Source organism: Rhinoraja longicauda, chromosome 7, assembly GCF_053455715.1.
Source record: "Rhinoraja longicauda isolate Sanriku21f chromosome 7, sRhiLon1.1, whole genome shotgun sequence".
Classification (NCBI taxonomy): domain Eukaryota; kingdom Metazoa; phylum Chordata; class Chondrichthyes; order Rajiformes; family Arhynchobatidae; genus Rhinoraja; species Rhinoraja longicauda.
Window position 1 is genome coordinate 39,649,627 of NC_135959.1, and position 26,299 is coordinate 39,675,925.

Sequence of the window (26,299 nt, forward strand, 5' to 3'; positions counted from 1 at the left end):
TGATGGCTTTCTTGCCAAGTTTGGGGATAATACAAAGATAGGTAGAGGGGCAGGTAGTGTAGAGGAAACAGGAAGTCTGCAGAGCGACTTGGACAGATGGAGAGAGTGGGCAAAGAAATGGCAGATGGAATACTGTGTAGCAAAGAGTGTGGTCATGCACTTTAGTAGTAGGAATAAAGGCATAGACTATTTTCTAATTGGGGAGAGGATTCAGAAATCGGAGGTACAAAGGGACTTGGGAGTGCTGGTTGAATCGGTAGTAAGGAAGGCAAATGCAATATTAGTATTCATTTCAAGAGGACTAGAATATAAAAAAGAGATGTAAGGTTGAGGCTTTATAGGGCACTAGTCAGACCACATTTGAAGTATTGCTTTTTTTTGGGCCCCCTTTCTTACGAGGGATGTGTTGGAGAGGGTCAAGGAGGTTTCTGAGAATAGCCCCAGGGATGATTGGGTTAACATGTAATGAGCATTTGACGACTCTGGGCCTGCACTACTTCATACAGACAGCACCTGTAGTCAGGATCAAACCCTGGTCTCTGGTGATGCAAAGCAGCAACTCTACCGCTGCACCACTGTGCTACCCTAAATGTTATGATACAGTTAGGAGACGTTGAGCAGGCTAGGACTTTATTCCTTGGAGTGCAGAAGGATGAAGGGCGATCTTAGAAAGAGGAGAGGCAGGACAGAGCACAGCAGGTGGTTAGTGAACACAGCTGAGGAGGGGGGTTTGAAAACCAGTTGGTTGGAACAAAGGCCAGAGATTAATACAGAAAGTGTGAGACTAAAGGAGTTAAACGTTGTGAATTGTGACTGTGCTGTACTGTTCAATGCAGCTATTGCTCATGGCTCTATTTCTCATATGGGGCATGTAATCATCGTAGGTGGTTCAGGTAGACATAAAAGATCATGTGAAAGAAACAAAGCTTTGTTGTTTACATTTATTGTGCAATACAATAGCAGTTGCATGTTTTCTCAAAGTATTGAAGTTCTATAATTTTACCTAGGTTGTTGAGATAATTTCCTTCACATACATCTTTTACACATCTTTTTGTTTGCGCTGAAATTTTACAGAACATAAGATTATTCCTGCATGGAGCGAAGGAAGGTAGAACAGTTCAGGGATGAGAGAGCTTTGACTTTTTTCATGTACAGAGATGATGTGATAGAATCTGTTTGTTCTCTAGATAAAGAAATACTAAAAGAAACACACACTCATCACCTTCTCTATATACCTGCATATGTTCCTAAATAAAAGTCAATATCCAGTTGCTGGGTTATATTATTGGGACCAGGTCCTTGTGTGGTGTTCAACCTTTCTTGGTTTGTAGCCCTATAAGACATAATGACAACACTGCATTGTTGTACTTTAGCAACGAGGCAAAACTTGATATAAAAAAACATTTTGTGACATCACCACTGCTCTCCCGAGATGCTTTGAACTCTTTGTGTTGCACTGAGTTCTCTTCCTCAACACAGAGGTTTTCAGTCTGGATCCTGACTGATTCTACTATACACAATGATTTTATACAAACATGGTTAGAAACATAGAAAATAGATGCAGGAGTAGGCCATTTGGCACTTCATGCCTGATCATCCAGAATCAGTACCCCCCTTTTCCTGCTTTCTCCCCATATCCCTTGATTCTGTTAGCCCTGAGAGCTAAATCTAACCCTCTCTTAAATACATCCAGTGAATTGGCCTCCACTACCTTCTGTGGCAGAGAATTCCACAGATTCACAACTCTCTGGGAGAAAAATGATTGTATACAAACATTGAATGAACAATTTTTTTTCTCATAAACTGTAAGTGCATGGGCTATATGAAACTACTTTGTAAATTATCCTTCTAAAACAATTCCTGAGAAATGAAAATTGTTGACAATAATTGTATTTGCTGCCTTCCCTACTCCCCCAAATCACCACCATGAATCGCTAGTATTCCTATCTATAAAGGCACTTCAACACACATGTTCCAATGGATGTTGCAGGATTCTAAGTTGTAATGAAAGAGACAGCGATAAGCATTATTACTTGTGGTTTTGGAAGTTTCCAAACTTTAAAGAACTCAAAAGGTCCCACATAGGAGATTAGTGGGCAAAATTAGAGCACATGGTATTGGGGGTAGGGTACTGACATGGATAGAAAATTGGTTGACAGACAGAAAGCAAAGAGTGGGGATAAATGGGTCCCTTTCGGAATGGCAGGCAGTGCCCAGTGGGGTACCGCAAGGTTCGGTGCTGGGACCCCAGCTATTTACGATATACATTAATGACTTAGATGAAGGGATTAAAAGTACCATTAGCAAATTTGCAGATGATACTAAACTGGGGGGTAGTGTGAATTGTGTGGAAGATGCAATAAGGCTGCAGGGTGACTTGGACAGGTTGTGTGAGTGGGCGGATACATGGCAGATGCAGTTTAATGTAGATAAGTGTGAGGTTATTCACTTTGGAAGTAAGAATAGAAAGGCAGATTATTATCTGAATGGTGTCAAGTTAGGAAGAGGGGATGTTCAACGAGATCTGGGTGTCCTAGTGCATCAGTCACTGAAAGGAAGCATGCAGGTACAGCAGGCAGTGAAGAAAGCCAATGGAATGTTGGCCTTCATAACAAGAGGAGTTGAGTATAGGAGCAAAGAGGTCCTTCTACAGTTGTACCGGGCCCTGGTGAGACCGCACCTGGAGTACTGTGTGCAGCTTTGGTCCCCAAATTTGAGGAAGGATATTCTTGCTATTGAGGGCGTGCAGCGTAGGTTCACTAGGTTAATTCCCAGAATGGCGGGACTGTCGTATGTTGAAAGGCTGGAACAATTAGGCTTGTATACACTGGAATTTAGAAGGATGAGGGGGGATCTTATTGAAACATATAAGATAATTAGGGGATTGGACACATTAGAGGCAGGAAACATGTTCCCAATGTTGGGGGAGTCCAGAACAAGGGGCCACAGTTTAAGAATAAGGGGTAGGCCATTTAGAACGGAGATGAGGAATAACTTTTTCAGTCAGAGAGTGGTGAAGGGGTGGAATTCTCTGCCTCAGAAGGCAGTGGAGGCCAGTTCGTTGGATGCTTTCAAGAGAGAGCTGGATAGAGCTCTTAAGGATAGCGGAGTGAGGGGGTATGGGGAGAAGGCAGGAACGGGGTACTGATTGAGAGTGATCAGCCATGATCGCATTGAATGGCGGTGCTGACTCGAAGGGCTGAATGGCCTACTCCTGCACCTATTGTCTATTGTCTATAAAAGATATTTACAAAGAGAAAGCAAGGTTAATTGCTAAATCAATCAAACTTAGAGGCCATGAACTCTTGAGAGAAATTCTTAAATGCCTTAAAGTGCATTAAAGTGACACTGCACAGCTGGAGGTTTTATCAGATGGTATGTCAGCAGCAAAGTTCTATCACTTGCAAGGCCTAAGGGATACAAAATCATATAGAGGATTTTCTACAGGGAAAAGCAGGTCAGATTCAGAAACCAGGTTTGTGTATGAAGGCTCGAGAAGATCAGGTAGGTAGATTGGCCATGATAGGGAGGATCAGCCCTGAAGGCTTGGGGTAGGGACAGTGGTGAATAGTGTTGGGACCATTAAAAGAAGTGATAGTATGAAAGTAAGGGACATTGCACACAACTTCAGGGAATGGTAGATTGGGGTTGGTAGGATTCAGTATGCAAATATGGAATACCCCTGTTGTATCTACCTCCACTACTCTGGCAGCGCATTTCAGGCACCCATCACCCTCTATGTAAACAACTTGCTCCGTACATTTCCTTTAAACTTTGCCCTTCTCAACCTAAAGTTATGCCTTCTCCTATTTGATATTTCGATAATAGGGAAAAGGGCTCTGACTATCCAGTTATCTATGCTTCACATAATGTTATATACATCTATCAGATCTCCCCCCAAACTCCGGCATTCCAGAGAAAATCTGCCAACTTTTCCTTGTAGCTGATACCCTCTAATCCAGGCATCATTCTGGTAAACCTGCCCTGCACCCTTTCCAAGCCCTCCAAATCCCTCTTGTATTGGGGTGACCTGAATTGAATGCAATACTCCAAATACCGCCTAACCAAAGTCCTATAAAGTTGCATCATGACAAATTGACTCTTATATTCAACACCTTGACCAATGAAGGCAAGCATACAGTAGTAATGGTAGTTAACAGAATGGGAGATCAGCGAGCAGCCAAGTGTCCCTGATGAATATTGTCTTCCGGAGGCGTGTCCAACTGCAGCTCTCTACAGGCCGCATGGATTTATGGAGAGGCAGATGGATTCACTGAGGAACGTACAAGCACAGTATGTTATACATGGGAGCTTCGAGCAGGTGGTCACAAAATATCAGCCAGGTAGTTAGCTGACCAGCAGGTGGGGCAGGCAGGTAGTCATAAAATCAGTCATAGAGCCTGAAAAAAGGCCCTTGGGCCCAGATCGACCATGCCGACCAAGATGCCCAGGCTGAGCTTGTTCCATTTACTCATGTTACGCCCTTTTCTCCCTAACCCTTTTCTATTAATGTACCTATCAAAATATATTTTATCTGCCTCTACCACTTCCTCTGGCAACTCGTTCTATATACCCACCAGCTACTGTGTGGACAATTTACCTCTTAGGTTCCTATTTAATCTTTCCACTCTCACCTTAAACTTATGCCTTTTAATTCATAATTTGGCAACTTTGGCAAAAGGCATCCACTCTGTCGACGATTCTATCATTTTTACACCTCTATACATCTCAGTCTCCAAGGCTCAAAGAAATAAAAGTCCTGGCCTGCCAAACCTCTCTCTATAATTCAGTCCCTCAACTCCTAACAACATGATAGAATGTGGAACAGTGCAGCATAGAATCAGAACCTTCGGCCCACAATGTCTGTGCCAAACATGATGTCAAGATAAACTAATCTCATCTTCGTAAATTTTTTCTATACACTTTCCAGATTGATGGCACATGCCATCTAGTTCTCGATTCCCCTATCCTGGAAGGATAGTGTTTTGGATACTGTTAGGGGATAGCCTCTCAGGATAAAACCATAGAAGCAGTCGGCTCAGTGGCATCACAACTAGTTCTATTGGATAGCAGGGTCGGTCAAAATCTGGCACGCAATAATGACAGTGGTCTCTTTCGTCTGGGGTACCGTCAGGGGCTTCTGTGGCTGAAAATTACTCTTCAGGATGGCTTATCGCCTCACTGGTGAGAGGATCCACTCTCTGAGCAAGCACTGGACATTATTCAAGGGGTGGGTGAACAGCAAGAGGTCCATACTAGTAGTAATGACATTGGCTGGAAGAAATTTGCGATTTGGCACAGAAAAAATAGGGGTTTGGGTAGAAAGTTTAAATAAAACAACTTCAAGATTTGTACATTTGGGATTACTTCCTCTGCCATGTTCTAGCAAGGCAGAAAATAGGAAGATAGTACAGGTAAATGTATGGCTAAGGAGTTGGTGAAGGAAGGGCAGCTTTGGGTGCTTCAGGAGCATGCATCTTTGGGGTCTCTTCTAGGTAGTCTAATTTCACTTTTTGATATGCAACATAATGATGATGAATATACAACCTAAATGCTCGCAGGCCAACATTTTATTTTATTTGACTATAACTGTATCTAAACCAGCATTCCTATCCTTATCTCTGGGAACCTTAATTTTAAGCTCCTCAATTAAACTTCCCAGCACCCACCACTTTCCAAAACAACTTTCTTTACCCATAGCTCAACATCAATCTTTTAGAATACAATCTTCATTCTTAATCATAATCATACTTTATTAGCCATGTTTTGCAACGTACGAGGAATTTGATTTGCCATAAAAGTCATACTAATCAAGCTCCTGCCTCGTGTTGGGGGGGGGGGGGGGAATCTCAGCTCCCCCGGGCCGGGCGATCTGACCCCGGGTCGGGGTTGGTCGAAACCTTCTGCGGCTGGAGCTTCCCAACATCGGTCTCTACCCGAGACTGCAAGCTCCTTGATGATGAAGTCCGCAGGCCGCAGTTGGAGCGTCGATCCCAGGCAAGGGATCGCACGCTCTGATGGTAAGTCCACGGCCCCGCGGTGGGCCTCAAAGTCAGTCCCCGAGCAAAGCAATCGCATCTCCGGCAAGGTAAGAGATTGAAAAACAGTTTCCCCCAATCCCCTCCTCCACTCCCCACATAAAACAAACCAGAGAATAATAACACAAACTTTTAAAACACACTAAAAATAACAAAACAGACAGACTGTTGACGAGGCTGCCATCATGGCGCCACCCGGTGGAATCACTTTTGGATGTAATCACATTGTTCCTATATTATGGTGACCAAAACAGTTTTCTGTTTAGTGCTTTATGTTTCTGCTTTGAAATGTATGGCTCACCTGTAAAATATTCTATTTAATTCTCAACCTCTCTCTCACTACCTGTATGGATCTATGCAAATGTATTTCAAAGCCCCATTGTTCTAGAATATTATGCCAATAATTCCCCTGTCTTAATTTTGCTCTCCAAAACCATTTACATGCAGTTCTGCAGTTGAAATCCATTCTCAGAGCCACCATAAACCTTCATTTTAAAAAATCAGACTAATCAGGGAGAGACAGCACAAAATTTGTTCTGAGGTTATGTCAAACTAACTTCATTGAACTTTCTAAGAAGATACGAAGGAGCACCAATTCTGAAAAAGTGCGACAGCACAGGCTACGAAAAAGTAAAAATCCATGAAATCAATGGAGGAGTCAGAAATTGGATTTAAAATTGGCTCAGATGAAGGATGCAATGAGTAATCATTATTCGGTATTTCTGAGGCTGAAAGGCTAATACCAGTACAGTTTCATATGGATTAATATTAAGTCCATTACTTATTACTAAAGGTTTAAGTCAAATGTAGGAAGAACGAAAAGAGGTTTGCAGATGAAATAAAAAGTGCCTGTGTGGTTGGTAGTGAGGAAAAAAAAATTCAATTGCAGAAAGTTCTAGTCAATTGGGCAGTAGAACAGCAAATGGAAATGTGAGGTCATGTATTTGAGGAAATTCAATAAGGATGGTAACTATACATGCAATGGAAGGATATCAAGTGAAAGAGAAAAAGGGCCTTGCAGAAAATATCTAAAAATCCATTAAGGAAAGGGTCATAAGATTTTCCTTTCTTAACTGAGGCATGGAGTATAAGATCGTATATATGCTTTGACATACACAACACTAATTAGGCCATAGCTTAAATAGCACGTATTGTTCTGGTCATTATAAAATTGCAATTCATTAGCATGTTGCAAGGAATATTGCAGCTATGAAAAAAGATTGTATTAGGCAAGATTGCTTTCTTTAGAACGCAAGGTTGAGGACAGACTTAACTGAGGTTGACATCTGTGTTATGAGGAGCACAGATAAGCAAAGACGAACAACTTATCAGAGGTTCAAAAATCAGAAGGTATACATTAATAATAATCAGAAGTATAGGAGAAAAAAGAAAAAAGTTTAAATTAGAAAGTTTTTGGAACGCTGGCCTTCATCAAATCATTGAGTATACGAGTCAAGATATAATGCTGCAGTTGTGCAAGACAGGCACCTGGAGCATTGTGTTCAATTTTGGTCACTCTGTTATGGCAAAGATGCCATTAAGCTGGAAAGAGTACAGAAAAGATTTACAAGGATGTTGTCAGGATTCAAGGATCTGAGTTGTAAGGAGAGCTTTGGCAGGCTGAGACTTTATTTCTTGGAGTGCAGAGGAATGATCAGTGAAATTATAGAGGTGCATAAAACTAGATGGCATAGGTTTAAGGTGAGAGGAGAAACATTTAAAAAGAACCTGTGTCAGACCTGAGTGGACTCAAGCGCAGAGACGACACAGGAGTCAGGAGAAAGTTGAAAAAGGCTTTTTACTAGAATACAAAGCTCAGTATGAGCTAAATCCAAAAATGAGCAAAAACAGAGACAAATATCAGAACTAGAATAGGGAAGTTAATAACACCATTGACAATGACACACAGGTGAAAATACTTAAAACATAACTGAACACAGTCTATGCTGCCCTCAGTGGTCAGCAGATTATCAGCAGGAATTGTGACAATCAAAGAGGCAACTTTTTCCACGCATATGATGGCCACGCAAGGCCTTCTACGCCCGCACCTCCAGACTCAGGAACAGCTTCATCCCCAGGGCCATAGCTGCTATGAACCGGTCCTGCTGAGCCGGATGGCCACAACGCATAGATCAACTTGCACTTTACCCTGTCTAAAAAACTGTTACAATTGTTTCGTTTCGTTGGGTTGTTGTTAATTACTTAAATTATTGCATCGTATGGGAGGCGCATTCCCAATCTCGTTGTACCCCATGGTACAATGACAATAAAGATATATTGTATTGTATTGTATTGTATTGTATGTTTATGGAATGAACAGCCAGTGGAAGTAAGTATGGCAGGTGCAATAATATCATTTAAAAGACATTCGGACAAGGTACAAGGACAGGAAAGGTTTAGAGGAATATGGGTCAAATGCAGGTAAATGGGACCTGCTTAGAGGGACATCTTGGTTGGCATGGGCGGATTGAGCCAAAGGGCCTCATATTGTACTGTATGACTCCATGACAGTGTGTTGGGTTTATAACTCACTGCCTGAAAGGGTGGTAGAAGCAAAAATACAGCACTTTTATGGAGTACCAAAGAGGTATAGCTGAAGAGTTGTGTTCTCCAAGGCCATCGGCCAAGTGTTGGAAGATGGGATTTTTTATTAACCAACCCAGACAAAATGGGTAGAACAGCCTCTTTTGGTGTCCTAAGTTTTCTTTACTTTTTAGAACCATCCCCATGTCTTCCATTTCTACTCACATTAACAGTACAGGAATGGGTCCTTTGGCCCACAATGTGCCGAACGTGTGCCAAGTTAAACTGTGCTGTACGGTTCATAAGTGATAGGAGAGAATGATGCTATTCGTACATCAAGCCTATTCCGCCATTCAATCATGGCTGATCTATCTCTCCCTCATAACCCCATTCTTCTGCCTTCTCCCCATAATCCCTGACACACATACTAATCCAAAATCTATCTATCCCCGCCTTAAATATATCAATTGACGGCCTCCACAGCCTTCTGTGGCAATGGATTCCACAGATTCACCACCCTCTTCATCTCCTTCCTAAAGGAACGTCCTTTAATTCTGAGGCTATGACTGGTCCTTGACTCACTATTCGGTAAGTTTCAATGAGGTTCCCATTCATCCTTTTAAACTCCAGCGAGTAGAGGCCCAGTGCCGTCAAATGCTCATCATATGTTAACCCACCCACTGTTCTATGTTCTCAGGAGAGATGGCCCCTTAAAAATCAATGAGGTTGCCGTTGCATGGAAGCACAGGTGTTGGACAAAGTGTTGAGGGAATATTTCTTGTCTGTATGGAGAAAAGCATGGATGCCAGGGATTTCAGGAAGTTAATAATTATGTCATGAAGAGAGTGTTTACATGATCCATATCCCTCTATTCCCTGCACTTCATGTATCTATCCAAAGCCTCTCAAAGCCACTATCATGTCTGCCTCCACCACCATCCCTGGCAGTGAGATCCAGGTCCCCATCAGTCTGTGTACAAAACATCTGCCCCACACATCTCCATTAAACTTTCCCCCTCTCACTTTATAACTATGACCTCTATTGTTGGACATTTCCATGCTGGGAAAAAGGGTCTGACTGCCTCTCCTATCTAAGCCTCTCATAATTTTATATACTTCTATCAAGTCTCCCCTCAACCTCTGACATTCCAGTGAAAACATTCCAGGTTTATCCATTCTCTTCTTGTAGCTGAAACCCACAAATCCAGGCAGCATTCTGGTAAAGCTGTCCAGAGCCTCCTCATCCAACCTGTAGTGGTGCAATACTACAATGCACACAGTCAATAGTCAATTTTATTTGTCACATACACATAAATGTGCAGTGAAATGAAAGATTACCCACAGTCCAACAATAAGAGCAATAAAAATAAGCAATAACCCACACAATCATAAACCAACACCGAACAAAAAGAAACATCCATCATAGCGAGTCTCCTCCAGTCACCTCCTCACTGTGATGGAAGACCAGAATGCCTTTTCTCTTCCCCTGCCATTTTCTCTTCCCCTGCCGTCAGGCTGTTGAAGTTGCCACGTTCCAGGCCGCGCCGGACGGTGCATGGTCCGCAGCGGGCCGACCCAAGCCCCGCGATCCGGGCTAAGACGCTACCGCTGCACGTCGGGGCGGTCGGGGCTCCCGACATTGAAGCCCCCGCCGGGCAGAGAAAATCCCGCAGCCTATTTCAGGCAGCGCCAGACGGTGAAAGGTCCACGGCGGGCCGACCCAAGCCCCACGATTCGGGGCGGGCAAAGATGCTGCCGCTGCCGGAGCTCCCGATGTCGGCCCCCACCCAGGGGCCTGCGAGCTTCCGATATCCCCGCAGCCCTCGGCCCGCGGCCGAAGAAGCCTCCGAAGGCGAGTCGCAGCCGCTCCCGCAGTGCCACCACAGCCTCCGAAGGCAGCCAGCTCCGCAGATGGTAAGTCCGGTCTGCGGGCTCTGCGAACCAGAGCCCAGGTGGAGGCCGCCAGCTCCAGATGTTTGGCCGATGGTAGGCCGCAGCGGGAAAGGAGAAATGGCCCAGAAAACAAAGGTCGGGTCTCCGTTCGGAAGAGACAATTTTACAGTCCCCCCCCCCCCCCCCCCATAGTACACAACCACAAAAAACACTACATCATATCTAAATACTACAATTAAGACAAAAAACAACAAAAAACACAAAAGACAAACGGACTGCAGGCAAGCCGCAGGTAAGCCGCAAATGCACACAATACTCCAAATGCACGTAATACTCCAAATGCGGTTGTTATGTTTTCTGTTGCCTTGAATTCTATCTTCAATGTAAAGAACGGAGACGGCACTTTGTGTCATAGTTTTCTTTTGATAGTTTTAACTATTAAAATGGCTTCTACAGGCTTCTCATTCTGCATTTATTCCCGCTCTCTAGATCATATGACTTCACTACGTCATGCACTTAATTTACATGTCACAACCCAGTTTCAATTGTAATAATATAACATCCCCTTCTAAAAAAACTGTTTACATTTAAATAATAAGAGTTCTGTTCATTCAATTCTGTGCATCCAGTTTTGCTTTATTTGCTCTATCTCAGCCTTCGTATCCAACACATCATCCTCCTACTTTTCCATCGCTTCCAACGTGATCCCACCACAGTCACATCTTCCCATCTCCTCCCCTTTCCACCTTCCGCAGAGACCACCCCAGGTACTTTCCCCTGCAACTGCAGGAAATTTACCACCTGTCCCTATACCTCCATCCAGGTATCCCCCCAGTAGTCCTTCCAAATGTGACAGAGGTTCCCAGGCACCTCCTCAAACCTCATCTGGTGTTCCCCATGTGGCCTCCTGTACATCAGAGAGATCAAGCATACAATTGGCAACCGTTTTGCTGAACACTTGTGTCCGCTCTGCCAAGGCCTACCGGATCTCCCGGTTGCCAACCATTTTAACTCCCCTTCTCGTTGCCTTACTGACCTTTCTGTCCTGGGCCTCCTCTGTTGCCAGAGTGTGGCCACAAGCAAACTGGAGGAGCAGTACCTCATATTGCACTTGCAAGAGCATACAAACTGGAGGAGCAGTACCTCATATTGCACTTGCAAGAGCATACAAACTGGAGGAGCAGTACCTCATATTGCACTTGCAAGAGCATACAAACCAAAGGTATGAACGTTGAATTCTCCAATTTTAGGTAACCTCTAACAAACCCTAACCCCCATCCCCACGAGCCACACCTGGACTCTCCTGCTTCCCCTCTTTTATGTCTCCCCTGCACCTCCTCCACCTACATTCCTTCCTCTGGCCTCACAATTTACAACACTACAACAATTTACTATAATCCTTTTGTTCGGCACCTTTTTTATAATCTCTGGCCTTTGTGCAATCATCTGCCTATCAAAAGAAATCCTCGCCGGTGCTCACGTATTACCTGCCATGCTTTGTGCTACTCCTCCTCTCTTCTAGCTTTCTCTGCCCCCACCCGACAATCAGTCTGAAGAAGGGCCCTGACCCAAAAGGTCACCTGTCCATGTTCTCCAGGGCTGCTGCATGACCTGCTGAGTTTCTCCAGCACTTTGTGCCATTCTATGGATAGGCAACCTCATTTGCAGTTGGAATTGAAACCAGGGTTCATTGATAAAACAATAGAAAACATAGCAGTGATTGATTATACTTACGGAGGAGGAGTACACACCCTTCATGTTATCTATTTCTTTTACACAGTTTGAAAAACTACTCAAAATGGGTCAAAAGCTATGAATAAGCTTCCTAGCACTGATTCAGGATTACTCCACAAAATTCAAAATAGATTATACAAATCAAAAAAAAAATTCTTACCAGTAAGATAGCCACCAATCCTGAAGGATATAGGAAACCTGCAGAAAAATTAAACAAAATTTATAATCAGCATTGAAAATGTGCTATTTAAAAGTTCATGGTGATTAAAAAATTAATTACCACCAATATTGAAAATGGTGGTCAACAAACCCTATAACTGAAACTTCATCCACTTCACCTTATCCACAGCTTACAAAACTCTATTTTTTACTCTGATTTTAAAAACATCTCTGAAGTTCATGGCAGGAGATAATCAGGCTAACTGTCACATTTAATGTTTTGAAAAGGCAAAAGAAATCCTGAACGCTCATCAGATGAAAAATTAGTAAGGAAAAAGTAGAAAAGCATCTAACATGAAAGGTGGCATCAAACACCTTTTCCAACCAGGATTCACAGGAAGCCACGTCCGGGAGAAATGTCACCGTAGGCTATGTTGTGATCTCGTCATGCCCCTGTATAATTGTTGTTAGATACCTTAACTCTCATGGTCAAACAACCAAGCAATAAAGGCCAACATACTTGTTGCCTCCCTATTTCAAATTTTTGGTCAAATGTTGTCAATCTCACGCACCCCTAATCCAGAAGTTTTACGATTGTTCTGACAACTTTAAAGACCCCTACATTAGTTGTAAGACTATCTATAATTTCTCCTGTAATCCTTGGTTAAATCACTTTTCCCCATTGTGGGTCCAGAGTCATAGATAAGCCATACTGGATCAGACAGTAGATTTACCTTACAGGAGAATACTGAACCAAATGGGTGTTAGGTCAACCAAACAGTTTCACGATCACTGTTGCAGAGGCCAGTTTTTATTTTACACTAGATGGGCATGGACCCGTTGGGTCCAAACCTCTCCTGTGGGCCCAGCACCCCTCCGTCCAAACCTCTCCTGCGGGCCCGGCAACCCTCCGTCCAAACCTCTCCTGCGGGCCCGGCAACCCTCCCCAAGTGACGACCCATGGACCTGTTGCAATCAAATGGCAATCTCAAAATGGCGATCTCAAAATGGCAACTGTTTCTGTGCTGTACTGTTATATGTTAAATAAGATAGTACAGTCGGGAGAATGGGATTTAGCCCAGAAAATCTGTTAAATCAAGTTAACAAATTTAACTTTTCCAATGCTCGATGAGAAAAATGACAAATTTAACTTTCCCAATGCTCAATGAGAAAACATTTAAATATATCATTTAATGAAAAGGGCACAGCATAAAAACTGTGCAAACTTATTCGATAAAGATGGGTTTTGCCAGACCATATATTTGTGCTTGATTAGTTTAGTTTAAAGATACAGTGTGGAAACAGGCCATTCAACCCATTGAGTCTAAGTCGACCTGTGATCACCCAAACACCAGTTCTATACCACACACTGGGGACAATTTACAGGAGCCAATTAACCTACAAACCTGCACATCTTTGGAATATGGGAGGAAACTGAAGAACCCGGAGAAAACCCACACTGTCACAGGAAGCACATACAAACTGTGTAGTAGGCACCCATAGCCATGATTGAACCCGGGTCTCTGACACTGTGAGGCAACACTGCGTCACGATGTAAATTAAGAAGTAAGTACATATCTTTGAAGAACCACAGCATGTGCAAAGATGAGAATTAAATTTCTGCTAAACAAGCCACACAGTGTTTCTAAAATGAAGTACTTAAGTAAACCTCAAACAAAGTTGAAATTTAATTTCCTTAAGCCCTATTATTCACAACGACAGCAATTTCCAAGGTCATTACGATCATTTACCTGCGCCAACAAATTGAGAGCGATGGCAATAAATATGATACAGGAATTAGCTCCTGCCTGAAAGTATTTCTTATAGATTTTGAAACCAATTGATCCTTCAGAGCGACTCTCCTCCGGTACTGCCGAGAGTCCAGACTCTCCCTGATGGAAAGACAAGTGATATAAAAATGATAAAACGGTAACAAACAATATATTACAACTTTTATAAACACAGAATTTCTACAAGTCAGATGACATTGTTAAAATGTCAAATACTGTAGAAAAGTTGTTAAGAATCTGTTAGCAAATGAAAACAATGATATAAATACATTTTCTATAAATTTACTGGTGCTGAATATTGACAAAAGCTGTTTATGTCGAAAAGGACATAAACTGCTAGGCAGCATCTCTGGAGAACATGGATAGGTGACATTTTGGGTTGAGACCCTTCTTCTACATCTACATTTACATTTATACTCAATGCCCTGACGATGCATTCTTCACCCCCATCTACCAGTGATGCCTCTTTCAGGGAACTTTGTTCTTGTCATTTGAGGTATGTTCTACAACACTCCCATGAGCCTCAGCATTCACATTGAACTTCCTAACTTAGTTTGCCTTCCCAAAAAGCAAAAAGTTGTAGACTCCATTTGCCATTCCTCGCTTTACCTACCCAGCTGATCAAGATCAAAATCCCACTGCAGTTCTTGATAACCTTTGACTCTGTCTATAATACCACCTTTTTTCACCCAAGTCCATTGTAGAGGAATTATCTCTAAGGCCTGGAGAGAGCCTAAGGTCATCGCCATCCTCAAGCCTGGGAAATCTGCTGATGATCCAGCTAGTTAGCGACCCATCTCCCTCTTGTGTACATCCTACAAGCTGTTTGAGCGCCTCCTGCTTGCTAGGATTTCTCCATTGGTAGAACCTGTTCTGCCCAGAGAGCAAGTTGGTTTTAGACCTGGTAGAAACTGTGTCATCAGCTTATGGCACCGTGTGGAGACATGATCTGTTGCTGAAAACTTAAAGTGCCAAACCACCATGCGTGGCCTCTCAACCATCCTCAGCAACCGTAGATTTAGGGTCTCGCTTGGGGACCAGACCAGCTCTGTCAGGACCCTGAATGATGGCCTCACCCAGGGCTCTGTCCTAGCTCCCCTACTCTTCAACATCTATGTAAGTGACATGCCAACTACCTCGTCCAGGAAGTTTGCATATGACCTTGCTCTTGCCTATCAGGGAGCTGCCCTTGAGGATATCAGCAGTGCTAACCCAAGACTTGAAGGGGATGGAGGAGTACTTCACCTTCTGGCAATTTCACTCCAACCCATCTAAGACAACTGGCACTGCCTTTCACTTCAGCAATGGCTCGCCAATGCAAAGCTCCAAGTGTCCTTCTGTGGTAAGCTGGTGAAGAATGAGGAATTCCCCAAGTACCCTGGAACGCACTCACACCTGTCGTGAACACCTGAAGAGGGTGGCTGATAAACTGAAAGCAAGAGTCAACATCATCAGGAAACTTGCAGGCAACAGCTGGGGATCCAATGCATACACCTTCCGTACCGCAAGCTTAGCCCTCGTCTACTCAACAGCCGGGTTTTGCTCAACAGCTTGGGCTCATAGCTGGCACACCAAACGAGTTGACATTGTTCTTAACTCTGCAATGCGGGTCATCACAGGGACGCTTAAGTCAACACCTTTGCAGTGGCTCCCTGCCCTCTCTCACATCGCCCCTCCCAGCATACGCAGAAGGGAGAGGATGTTGAAAGATTGGTGAACCATCGAGGCTAACCCTGACCTTCCCATCCATGCTGACTTGAACAGTCTGCCAACATGCGCCTGAAGTCCCGCAAACCCTTCTGGTCTTCACCCAAATCCCTGGAAGACTTTGACCCCAAGACTGAGTGGCGCAGAGCCTGGAAAGATGCCAACAACAACAACGGAGAGGTCATCACAGACCTTAAAGTGAAACCACCGGGATTTGACCTACATCACAAGCAATGGCTAACCTTGAAAAGGATCCATACCCTCCATGCAAGAACAGCCCATCACCTACACAAGTGGGGGATGACAGACAGCCCTGCTTGTGACTGCGGATGTCCAGACCAGACCATCCCACACATCATGAATGAGTGATCACTGAGGCTTTTCCCTGGTGGCATCAAGGCCATCCACCCAGTAACTGATGCTGCTCTGGCCTGGATGTCTAACCTTGACCTACAACTTTAGGCTGTGCACGCCATATGCAAGAAAAAGAAGGCCGCCTATTTTAATGTCATCTGCAAACTTACCAACCATGCCTGGTACATGCGCATTCAAGTCGTTGGGGATACAGATGACAAAATAACAATGGGCTCAGGCACACTATTGGATATGGGCCTCCAGTCTGAAAAACAACCTTTCACCACCATCCTCTGCTTCCTACCATCGTCAATTGTGTATCAAATCAGCTAGCTCTGCATGGATCCCATGCAATCTCATCTTCCAGAGCAGCCTGATCCAGAATATTTTTGGAATGCTGCAGGTCAGGGTTAACAATCAAGAGGGATGAGAGAAGGCCCAGGCAACTGAGGGCAAGAACAAGTGGGAAGGACGACATGAATGTGAATACAAAGTCATCAAAGTAAAGGAGGTGCAAGGGTAGCACAGTGTTGGCACAGTTGGCTGATATAGTGCTGCAACAAGTAGAGCTTCTGCCTCATAGCTCCAAAGACCCAGGTTCAATCCTGATCTCTGGCGCTGTTAATGTGTGGTTTGCATGTTCCCCCTGCATGGGTTCCCACTTCGTACTCAGTTCCCTTGTGCATGCCAATGACTTACAGATCAGTAGGTTAAACAGTCATTGTAAATAACCCCCAATGTAAACGTGAGCGGTTGAATCAGGGGTAGCTGACAGGAATATAAGGAAAGTAAAATATGGGATTAATTTAGGATTCATGTCCATGGATGCTTGATGGCCTGCCTGGACTAAGCGGGTAATAGTGCCTGTTTCTATGCTGTGTGTCTCCATGATTCTATGGCAAGGAGATGCAGAAGCAAAAACCAGAAGAGTGAAAAGGAGCACAAAGGTCAAAATAGGAAAGGAGAACTTAAAGGAACAATGCATCAAGGAATTGAGGATTTAGTGGGCGAGAAAAAAAACCCAAAGGTAAAATCCACAGCAAGAAGAAGGAGGAAGGAATGATTTTAAAGGCTAAGATTTTGATTAAAACAATAAACTGCAGCGTTCTGGTGTCCCACACACCATGAATTCACCCTCTGTATTCCAACCTAACTATGGATATGAATATAGAAGCATGGAATGGTGCAACGCTAGAGCAAGGCTAAACGTGGTCTTAGAATAGAAGTTACAATACATTGTACTGAATATTCTTCCAAAAGTTATTGTACACTTCTGCTAAGATGTTGATTTTAACCAACTTGCTGATACAAGTTCTAGTCTGCTGCAGAATGACTTCTACTTTGAAACTTGCAGTCAAATTATATCCACGATTTTCAGAGATGTTTCACAAAGTGTACAGTTTTACTTACTGGAAGATCAACTGAGCTCTCTTTTTGTGATCGCGTAGAGGATCCCAATGATAAAACAGAGGTCTGAGAAAGCGTGCGTTCCTTTGTTACTTTTGTGACAGATTGAGAATCTGCATATTCATCATCTTCATGTTGTTTTAATAGAGAAGCAAAATCAACTCCAGATGTTATTAGCTCTTTTAATTTTCCCCTCTGTACCACTCGGCCCTGAAATTAATTTTCAATATGTTAGGATATGATTTTCTGAAGTGTCAGTGAGAAGTTATATTAGGAGGTCCTGGTTCTAGCATGAAATTCAGAGTACACAATGGGGATTTGAGAATCAGCTTCAACGATATTTTAACCATTGGTTTGTGCAAATGGAAAATCATAGAAGCTCATACCACGATTCGAAACTAAAAATAGAAAATACGGAAAATACTCTGGCCAGGTGATAGAAACAGAGAAAGGCCTCTCATTATGCCAAAAAACTGTCACCCAGACATTGAATCCTATTAAACAAAGTCACACGATGAGAGATATACTCATTAAAATCACTCCTGAATAATAACCAGAACTCCTTCACCTTTTGAAATAACGTTTAGGATCCTTCCATTCATGGTTACAAGATTTAGAAAGCATATGCTTCATGATACTGAAAATTGTATGAATTGGCTATTGTGTAACTAATAAAACTAGGTTTGCTGGCAGGAATTTCTTCAGTCATTACTTTGGCAGGGTCTGAAGGTAATCTGTTAGTAATATCAATATATATCTAGGTCAGATCCAAATTACGAAAAAAGATTGATTTTAAGTAATCTTTATTGTAAAAAGAAAACTTCAGCTAGTTTGAGTATCAGATTCCAAATTTCTATATATTTTCACAGAGGCACTTGGTTCCAAAATGAAACTTACCTCTTTTAATATGATTATTTGGCTTACAGCACTTAGATACTGAAGTTGATGGGTCACCAAAATACGAGGTTTATGTTTCAAAATTCCCATCATACACCTAAAGTACAAGAATAAGAAATAATGATTAGTATCTCCGATCAGCACATATATTACAAGCTGTGATACTGTGATCCTAAATTCAGTTTTCACTGTTAGTTTGTTTCAAGGTGATTTCTGTGGTGCTGAACACGTTTTAGAACAGTTGACGCGAGCTAAGAAATTGACCACATAAAAGTCTGCATGGCAAGACAAGGGAAATGCTATTGAAGTTCCTGCCTAATACCAACTTTGACTGTAAAGTTGTCTGGAAAGTTGGATACTTTTAAAAGTGTGATGGTGAGAGTTCAATGCATGCGTGTTCCTGTTAGCGTGAAGGGCAGGAATCGTGGGAGTAAGGAAGCTTGGATGATGAGAGAAATTGAGGCTCAGGTTAGTAAAAAAGATGGTTGCATGGGCCAGTTATAGGCAGCTGGGATCAAGGGTATCCCTGGAAGAGTTTTGGGGCTGAGAAGCATATTTAAGAAATAAATCAGGAGGGCAAAAAATGGGCAGGTGATAGCTCTGCCAAATAAGATTAAGGGAAATCTAAAGAGATTTTATCAGTACACTGGGGAGGAGGGTAAAGAAAGAGAGAATAGGGCCCCTCAGAAATCAATGTGGTCATCTTTTTGTGGGGTTACAGGAGATGGGCAAGGTCCTCAATGAGTATTTCTCCTCTGTTTTTACTGTGGAGACAGACATAACGACAAGGGAACTTGAGATTGGTAATGCTTTGAGGACAGTCCTTATTACAGTCAAGGAAGTGCTGAACGTCCTAAGGCGTATGAAGGTAGATAAATCTCCTGGACCTGATCAGATATATCTGAGGACATTGTGGAAAGCTAAAGAAGAAATTGCAGGAGCCCTGGCTGAAATATATGAATCACTATTAGACATGGGTGAGGTGCCAGAAGACTGGAGGATGGCCAAAGTTGTGCCTCTACTTAAGAAGGGATGCAAGAAAAGGCCTGGGAACTATAAACAAGTGAGCCAAACATTTGTGATCAGCAAGTTACTGGATCGGATTCTGAGGGATAAGATATGTGCATCTGAATTGACAGAGGCTGATTAGGGATGTCTTACGAAATCGATTGAGTATTTTGAAGAACTAAGCAAGGTTGTTGAGGGTAATGCTGTAGATGCTGTCTCCATGCACCACAGAAAGCCTTTGATAAGTTTCCGCACGGTAGGCTGCTCTGGGAGATTAGATCACAAGGGATCTAGGGAGAGTTAGATGACGATACAGAATTGGCTTCATGGAAGAAAGCAGAGGCTGACAGCGGAAGATTATTTTTTGGCTGGTGGTGCACCTCAGGGATCACTGATGTTTTGGTTTACATCAACATTTACAAAACTCTGCAAGGTCCCCCCTCAGTCTCCTATGTTCCAGGGAATAAAGTCTTAGACTCCCCAACCTCTCCCTATAACTCAAGCCCTAGAATTCCAGCAAATTGTCTTTGTACTCTTTCCAGCATAATGTGTTTTTATCTACAGCAAGGTAAATAAAATGGTACACAATACTCCGTGGCATGTCCAACATCTTGTACAACTGCAACACAGCATCCCAACCCCTGCACTCAATGCACTGTGATGAAGGCCGGGCATGACAAATACCTTCTTCCCTATATTGTCTGCCTGCAATGCCACTTTCATGAGAAACACTGACCAGCCAAAACATTATGACCATCTGCCTAATATGCTGTTGGTCCTCCATGTGCAGTCCCATATACAGCAGGGTGTGATGCACTGTATATTATGACACATTCCTCCCGTGACCACCATTAAAATTTTCTGTGACTTGTGCCACAGTAGACCTTCTGTCAGTTCGGTCTAGACGGGATAGCCTTCGTTGCCCTCGCGCATTGATGAGCCTTGGGCGCCAAACACCCTGTCACCGGTTTGTGGTTTGTCCCTCCTCGGACCATTGTCGGTAGGTACTCACCACTGCTGACCCGGAGCACCTCACAAGCCTTGCCATTTCAGAGATGCTCTGACCCAGTCGTCTGGCCATAACAATTTGGCCCTTGTCAAAGTCACTCAGGTCTTTACTCCTGCTCATTTCTCCTGCATCCAACACATCAACTACAAGAACTGACTGTTCACTTGCTAATATATCTCACCCCTTGACAGGTGCCATTGTACCAAGATAATCAATGTTATTCATTTCGCCTGTCAGTGGTCATAATGTTGTGGCTGATCAGTGTAAATGTACAACAGTGTCGTGTGTCACTGTTACACTTCCCAGGACCTACCATTCAGTGCGAAGATCTTGCCCTGGTTTGACTTGCCAAAATACAACACCTTACACACATTTGAATTACATTGCATTAGCAATTGCTTGTCTCTTATCCAGCTGATCAAGATCCCACTGCAATTCTTGATAACCTTCTTCACTGTCTCTAACACTTATTTTAGTGCCATAAGCAAAGTTACTGAACATGATACGATATGATAGAACTTTATTTATCCCAGGAGGGAAATTGGTCTGCCAACAGTCATAAAACACAAGATACGTGAAACATATCTTGTACATTCTCATCCAAATTGTTTAAATGAATGAAAAACAACAATATGCCCAACACAGATCCTTGAGGGACATCACGAGTCACAACCTTGTGTCTTTCGGTACCTCAAAAGTACCTACCGCCATCACCCTAGACATCACAACTCATTAGCCTCAATTCCTTTGCCGTGAACCGTTTTGGCTGTGTAGAGGGCATGGTACACACATAAACATATAAACACAAACCAAGAGTTTTAGAGATGGATGGGGGAGAGATGGATGGGGGAGATATGGATGGGGGAGAGATGGATTGGGGAGATGGGGGCGAGATGGATGGATGGATGGATGGATGGATGGATGGATGGATGGATATAGATAGATAGATAGATGTCAATTACATCGTCATCCAAATCGTTAAAGTAGATAACAAACAATTGTGAATCCCCGACAACACCCCACTGTTCAGACTCCAATCAGAAAAATAACCCTCCAAATCATGACTCCTTCCTCCAAGTTTATGGCTACGGAATCTTGTCTGTCTCAACTATTGAGCCTGTCTCTGTTGTAACTATACTGGAACTGCCCGGCTTGTGAGCTCAGTGTCTGGGCACACAGATGAAAACTTAATTAACATACTTCCAATAACAAATATATTACCCAATATTTATTGGACTGACCACGTTAATTGTTCTGCATTTCCAATGCTACTCACTGTTCAAACAGGTGTTTTCCAACTTCAGCATCAACAGCACTGAGAGGATCATCAAGTAAGTAGATATCAGCATCCTGATACACAGATCTTTAGTAAAGACAAAATTTGAGAATGCAATTTTATTACGTTGTCCATATCCAAATTGAGTAGTCACAAATCTTTATATCAGTCGCAAGATCAATTTATCTGATTTATCAATTAATTCCTAAATATTAAGTAATTACTGCATACATTATCCATTATTTATTAAAATTGGTTACTGGTGTTATCCTGAGTATTAGCAAGAGAACTGAGATATGGTAGAAAAATCATGCAGTATGACAATAATTTGAAATTACTACCTGAAGTTTCAATGGCATCTTTCAGAAAGAGATTAGATAAATATTTGGGAAGGAGTAATCTTCAGATCTGTGCGAGATTTGAAAGCAAGACTGGCGTTTCTAAAGAATTTTTCACAAGCTTAAGCAGTCCCGATATTCTTTGCAGCCAACAAAATTAGTTTGAAATGTAATCACTAATTAAAGGCAAAAATCAATTTATGCTCAGAAATTTCCCACAAAAAGATTGGTAACAATGACCAAATAATGCATTCCTTGGAATGTTCACTGAATATATGCCAAATCACCAAATCACTTCCACAAAATAGCACAATTTATCTAAATGGGCTTGTTCAGCATTTCCTCAGCACTGCACAGGATGTCCCCAGGTTATGAATCCCATACCATAATATTATTGTTAAAAAATCCCATAAATGTACATACATTTGTTCCTACGAGAAGAATGGAGGAATCGGGAAAAGGGAGAGGCAATGGCATCTCCCTCATGGTAAATTCTTCATGGTGCTCAAATACAACAGCCCTGCTCTCCGCACCTGAAACACCTGGCAGTGGTGCCGTCCCTTCTATCTCCCAAGGCAATTCACCTCTATCATCATGACCGCGGACTACATCCCACCCCAGATGTTCACCTAGCAATGGAGGAGCTGCACGCTGTGGTCAACATGGGGTGGCACAGTGGTAGAGTTGCTGCCTTACAGCCGCATGGACCCAGGTTCGATCCTGACCACAGGTGCTCTCAAACACTCTCATTCTCATTCTACATTCTCAAACACCCTCGGCCATTGCAATTCTACCATCAGAGATGCCTATCGCTCCATGCCTCGTCCTAACTTTGGGGAATCCGACCACTCAGCTGCACTCTTTCTTCCTGCATATAGTCTGCGACTATATATAGTCGGCTATATATATAGTTGACTATATATGGACATATAGTCAGCAACTGAAGAGCGCACCCACAACGGTGAGGATTGCACAGAGAACTAGTGTAAGGATGATCACTGGTGGACTCGGTGGGCCGAAGAGCCTGTTTCTATGCTGTATCACTAAACTAAACTAAAAATGTTCACTGGGTTGATTTCTGGGATGAGATTAGGACACATTCAGAAAAGTGGAATTTTGAAGAATGAAATGTGATTTTGCTGATGTGAACATGTAAAATTCTGTGAATGCACAGGTCCCTTCTTCAACAGAGGCACGTTAGCCATCCTCCTGTCTTCTGGCACTTCACCCGTGCCTTACAATGATTCCTTCATCTCAGCAAGACCTCCCTGCAATTTATTCTCTAACTTCAGAAAGTGTCCTCTGTAGTTCCAGAATAAAAAGGCATTCCTCATTTAAAACTATGGTATGAGTTGTGAATCTTTGTAATTCTCGATCTCAGTGCGATTAACAAACATTTGAACCGTGAGAGAGTCAAGGTATATGGGGAGAGTAGGGGGTATTGATGAGGCCAAGATTGAACCGGTCATAATCTTATTAAGTATAGAGCAGGCACAAGGGGCCAACTGGCACAACATAGCTCCCATTTGTATGATTGGAGTCTGACCAGTGGGGTGTTGGATCATATACACTGTCCCTATAGTAATCTGATCTCCTTCCTCCAGAAATATCTTCAAGTTAATTTTACTTCTGTGGAGCTTAGCCAGTTGTTCAAAATCACTGATAGATTTTTCGTCTAATAGCAAAGCAGCTCTTGAATTTGCAATATATATTTTTTAATTATAATTAAGCAACAATTCGTGAAGGAAGAGCATTATTTTCTTTAAAGATATTCATTAAATTGTCTGGCATTATTTGAACATGCCAAATTCTGCGACAGTATAGCCTTCAATTACCTAGCCAAATTCACTCTGGCTTTCTGTCCTCCACTGAGTGTAACACCACGGTCTCCAATTTGGGTCAGGTCACCATCCTGAAGTAACTCCAGATCCTATAATACAATAAATGAAAGGATTGGTTTACATCGATTACATCATCAACAAGGCTGAATTGACTATACTTCGTAAAATTCCCCACATGTTCTTTCTCGTCCACCTCTACTAACATAATAAATTACATCAATAAACAAATTCCTGATCAAATTACTACAATGCCTTGTGAAAACTGTTTCCATATTTTCTAAGAATATAAAATTTATTTCTGCATTGCTTAATTAAGTACAGATTCTCACATCTAGAAGAAACAACTGTACACACCTTCAACCCTTAGTTTTCGCTGTAGATTCCTGGTCACCCAGCACAACAGGTCCGACCCTGGCATTTATTTCACTGTTGGAAATGTCCACATCTCTTTAACTAATTCATGGGGCTCTCTCCTTCTCGGCAGCCATAATGGATGTTGTCGCTACCTTGCTAAATGTTTTTGAAGGCAGATGTGTTTCTCAGATTGAAATAAATTGTCGCCTATTGCTTTCATTGGAAGATGTACAGATCGCAATGCGGTGATTGCTGCTGAAGTAAACTGCCCAAACACTGTTTCAAATTTCCTTTTGCCCAATTCATCCCATTTTGCACGGGGTCCAAAATGGCATTAGTATTCCTTTCACACCAAATCTCAGTGCATCAATCATAGAATCAATCGATTTTCTCTGAATATTTTCTAGGAATATTTAGTGTTGAATTCAGGTTGAGTGTTGAATCCAGTCAGGTCGTTATTGCCACAACTTTAGAATCCCAAATGGCTAGTTTAGTTTAGTTTAGTATTGTCACGTGTACCGAGCTACAGTGAAAAGCATTTTGCTGCATGCTATCCAGACAAAAGAAAAGACTATACATGATTACAATCAAGCCATCCACAGTGTACATACGTGTAAAGGATAACGGGTAAAACATTTAGTGCAAGATAAAGTTCACTAGTTCGATTAAAGATAGTTCAAAGGTTTCCAATAGGAGGTCAGGATCGCACTCTAGCCGGTGAGAGGACGGTTCAGTTGTCTGATCACACTGGGAAGAAACTGTCCCTAAATCTGGAGGTATGCATTTTCAAACTTCTATAAGTCTTGCCTGATGGGAGAGTGGAGAAGAGGGTGAGACTTATCCTTGATTATGCTGATGGCCTTGCCGAGGCAGCATGAAATGTAGATGGAGTCAATGGAAGGCATGTTGGTTTGCATGATCGTCTGGGCTCCGTTCACAACTCTGCAATTTTTTTGCGGTCTTGGATGGAATTGCTCCCCAATCATGCTGTCATGCATCCCGATAAGATGCTTTTTACTGCACATCTGTAGAAGTTAGTGAGGATTGTTGAGGACATGCCAAACTTCCTAAGCCTTCTAAGGAAGTAGAGGTGTTGGCGTACTTTCCAGGCCAGAGCTTTGATGTGGTTGAACCAAGACAAATTGCTGGTGATATTTATTCCTAAGAACCTGAAGCTTAAAGCTTGTTAAACCTGCTGACGACCAACCTTACTGAAAATATATTGTGGAAATCCAAACAGGCACTCTATACTTATCCGCGGGACGTTTCAGCGCTCGGTGCGGCTCGGCTGCGGGGCCTTCCATCGCCCGGCACGGCTCGGCCGCGGGACGGTTCAGCGCTCGGTGCGGCTCGGCCGCGGGGCCTTCCATCGCCCGGCGAGGCTCGGCCGCTGGACTTAACATCGCCGGCACGGCTCGGCCGCGGGACTTAGCAGCGCCCGGTGTGGCTCGGCCGCGGGACCTAACATCGCCCGGCGCGGCTCGGCCGCGGGGCCTTCCATCGCCCGGTATGGCTCGGCCGCGGGACGGTTCAGTGCCCGGTGCGGCTCAGCAGCGGGGACTTCCATCCCCTTGCGGGGGCTGTGCGGGTCGGTCGCCTCGGTAGGGGTCGAGCTGTCTGTCCGTGGGCGTGGGGGAAGAGAGTGGAAGTTTTGTTGCCTTCCATCACAGTGAGGGGGTGTTTGGAGTCACTGTGATGGATGTTTGTGTTGGGGTCGTGTATCTTGTGTTCTTTTCTTTTTTGTTGTGTTCTGTGACTGCTGGAAATGTAATTTCGTTCGGTATCTCGGTACCGAATGACAATAAAGCTCATATCATATCATATCATTATCTTGTATCTTTTGTACTCTCAATTAAACTGGTCCTAAACAAAACTATACCATATTAGCTCCAGAGCTATCTCTTAGTTCCACACATCCTCCAACTTCTATAATCATGATATCAAGTGATTGAGTCATCTTTGAGACCCTGCC

At 43.0% G+C, this 26,299-nt stretch overlaps 1 protein-coding gene across 1 annotated transcript in view; it reads right to left on the bottom strand.

The window, feature by feature from the left end:
• The window catches only part of abcc4 (ATP binding cassette subfamily C member 4 (PEL blood group)), a 184,102-nt gene that overhangs the window by 66,381 nt on the left and 91,422 nt on the right, over positions 1-26,299 (bottom strand). Inside the window, exons 13-19 of the mRNA XM_078403033.1 lie at positions 23,968-24,062; positions 21,795-21,881; positions 18,502-18,598; positions 17,608-17,814; positions 14,098-14,238; positions 12,348-12,385; positions 1,236-1,333 (exon numbers count right to left, since the gene is read on the bottom strand). Of these exons, the coding sequence (XP_078259159.1) occupies positions 1,236-1,333; positions 12,348-12,385; positions 14,098-14,238; positions 17,608-17,814; positions 18,502-18,598; positions 21,795-21,881; positions 23,968-24,062 (763 nt within the window). The remainder of the gene's footprint in view (positions 1-1,235; positions 1,334-12,347; positions 12,386-14,097; positions 14,239-17,607; positions 17,815-18,501; positions 18,599-21,794; positions 21,882-23,967; positions 24,063-26,299) is intronic.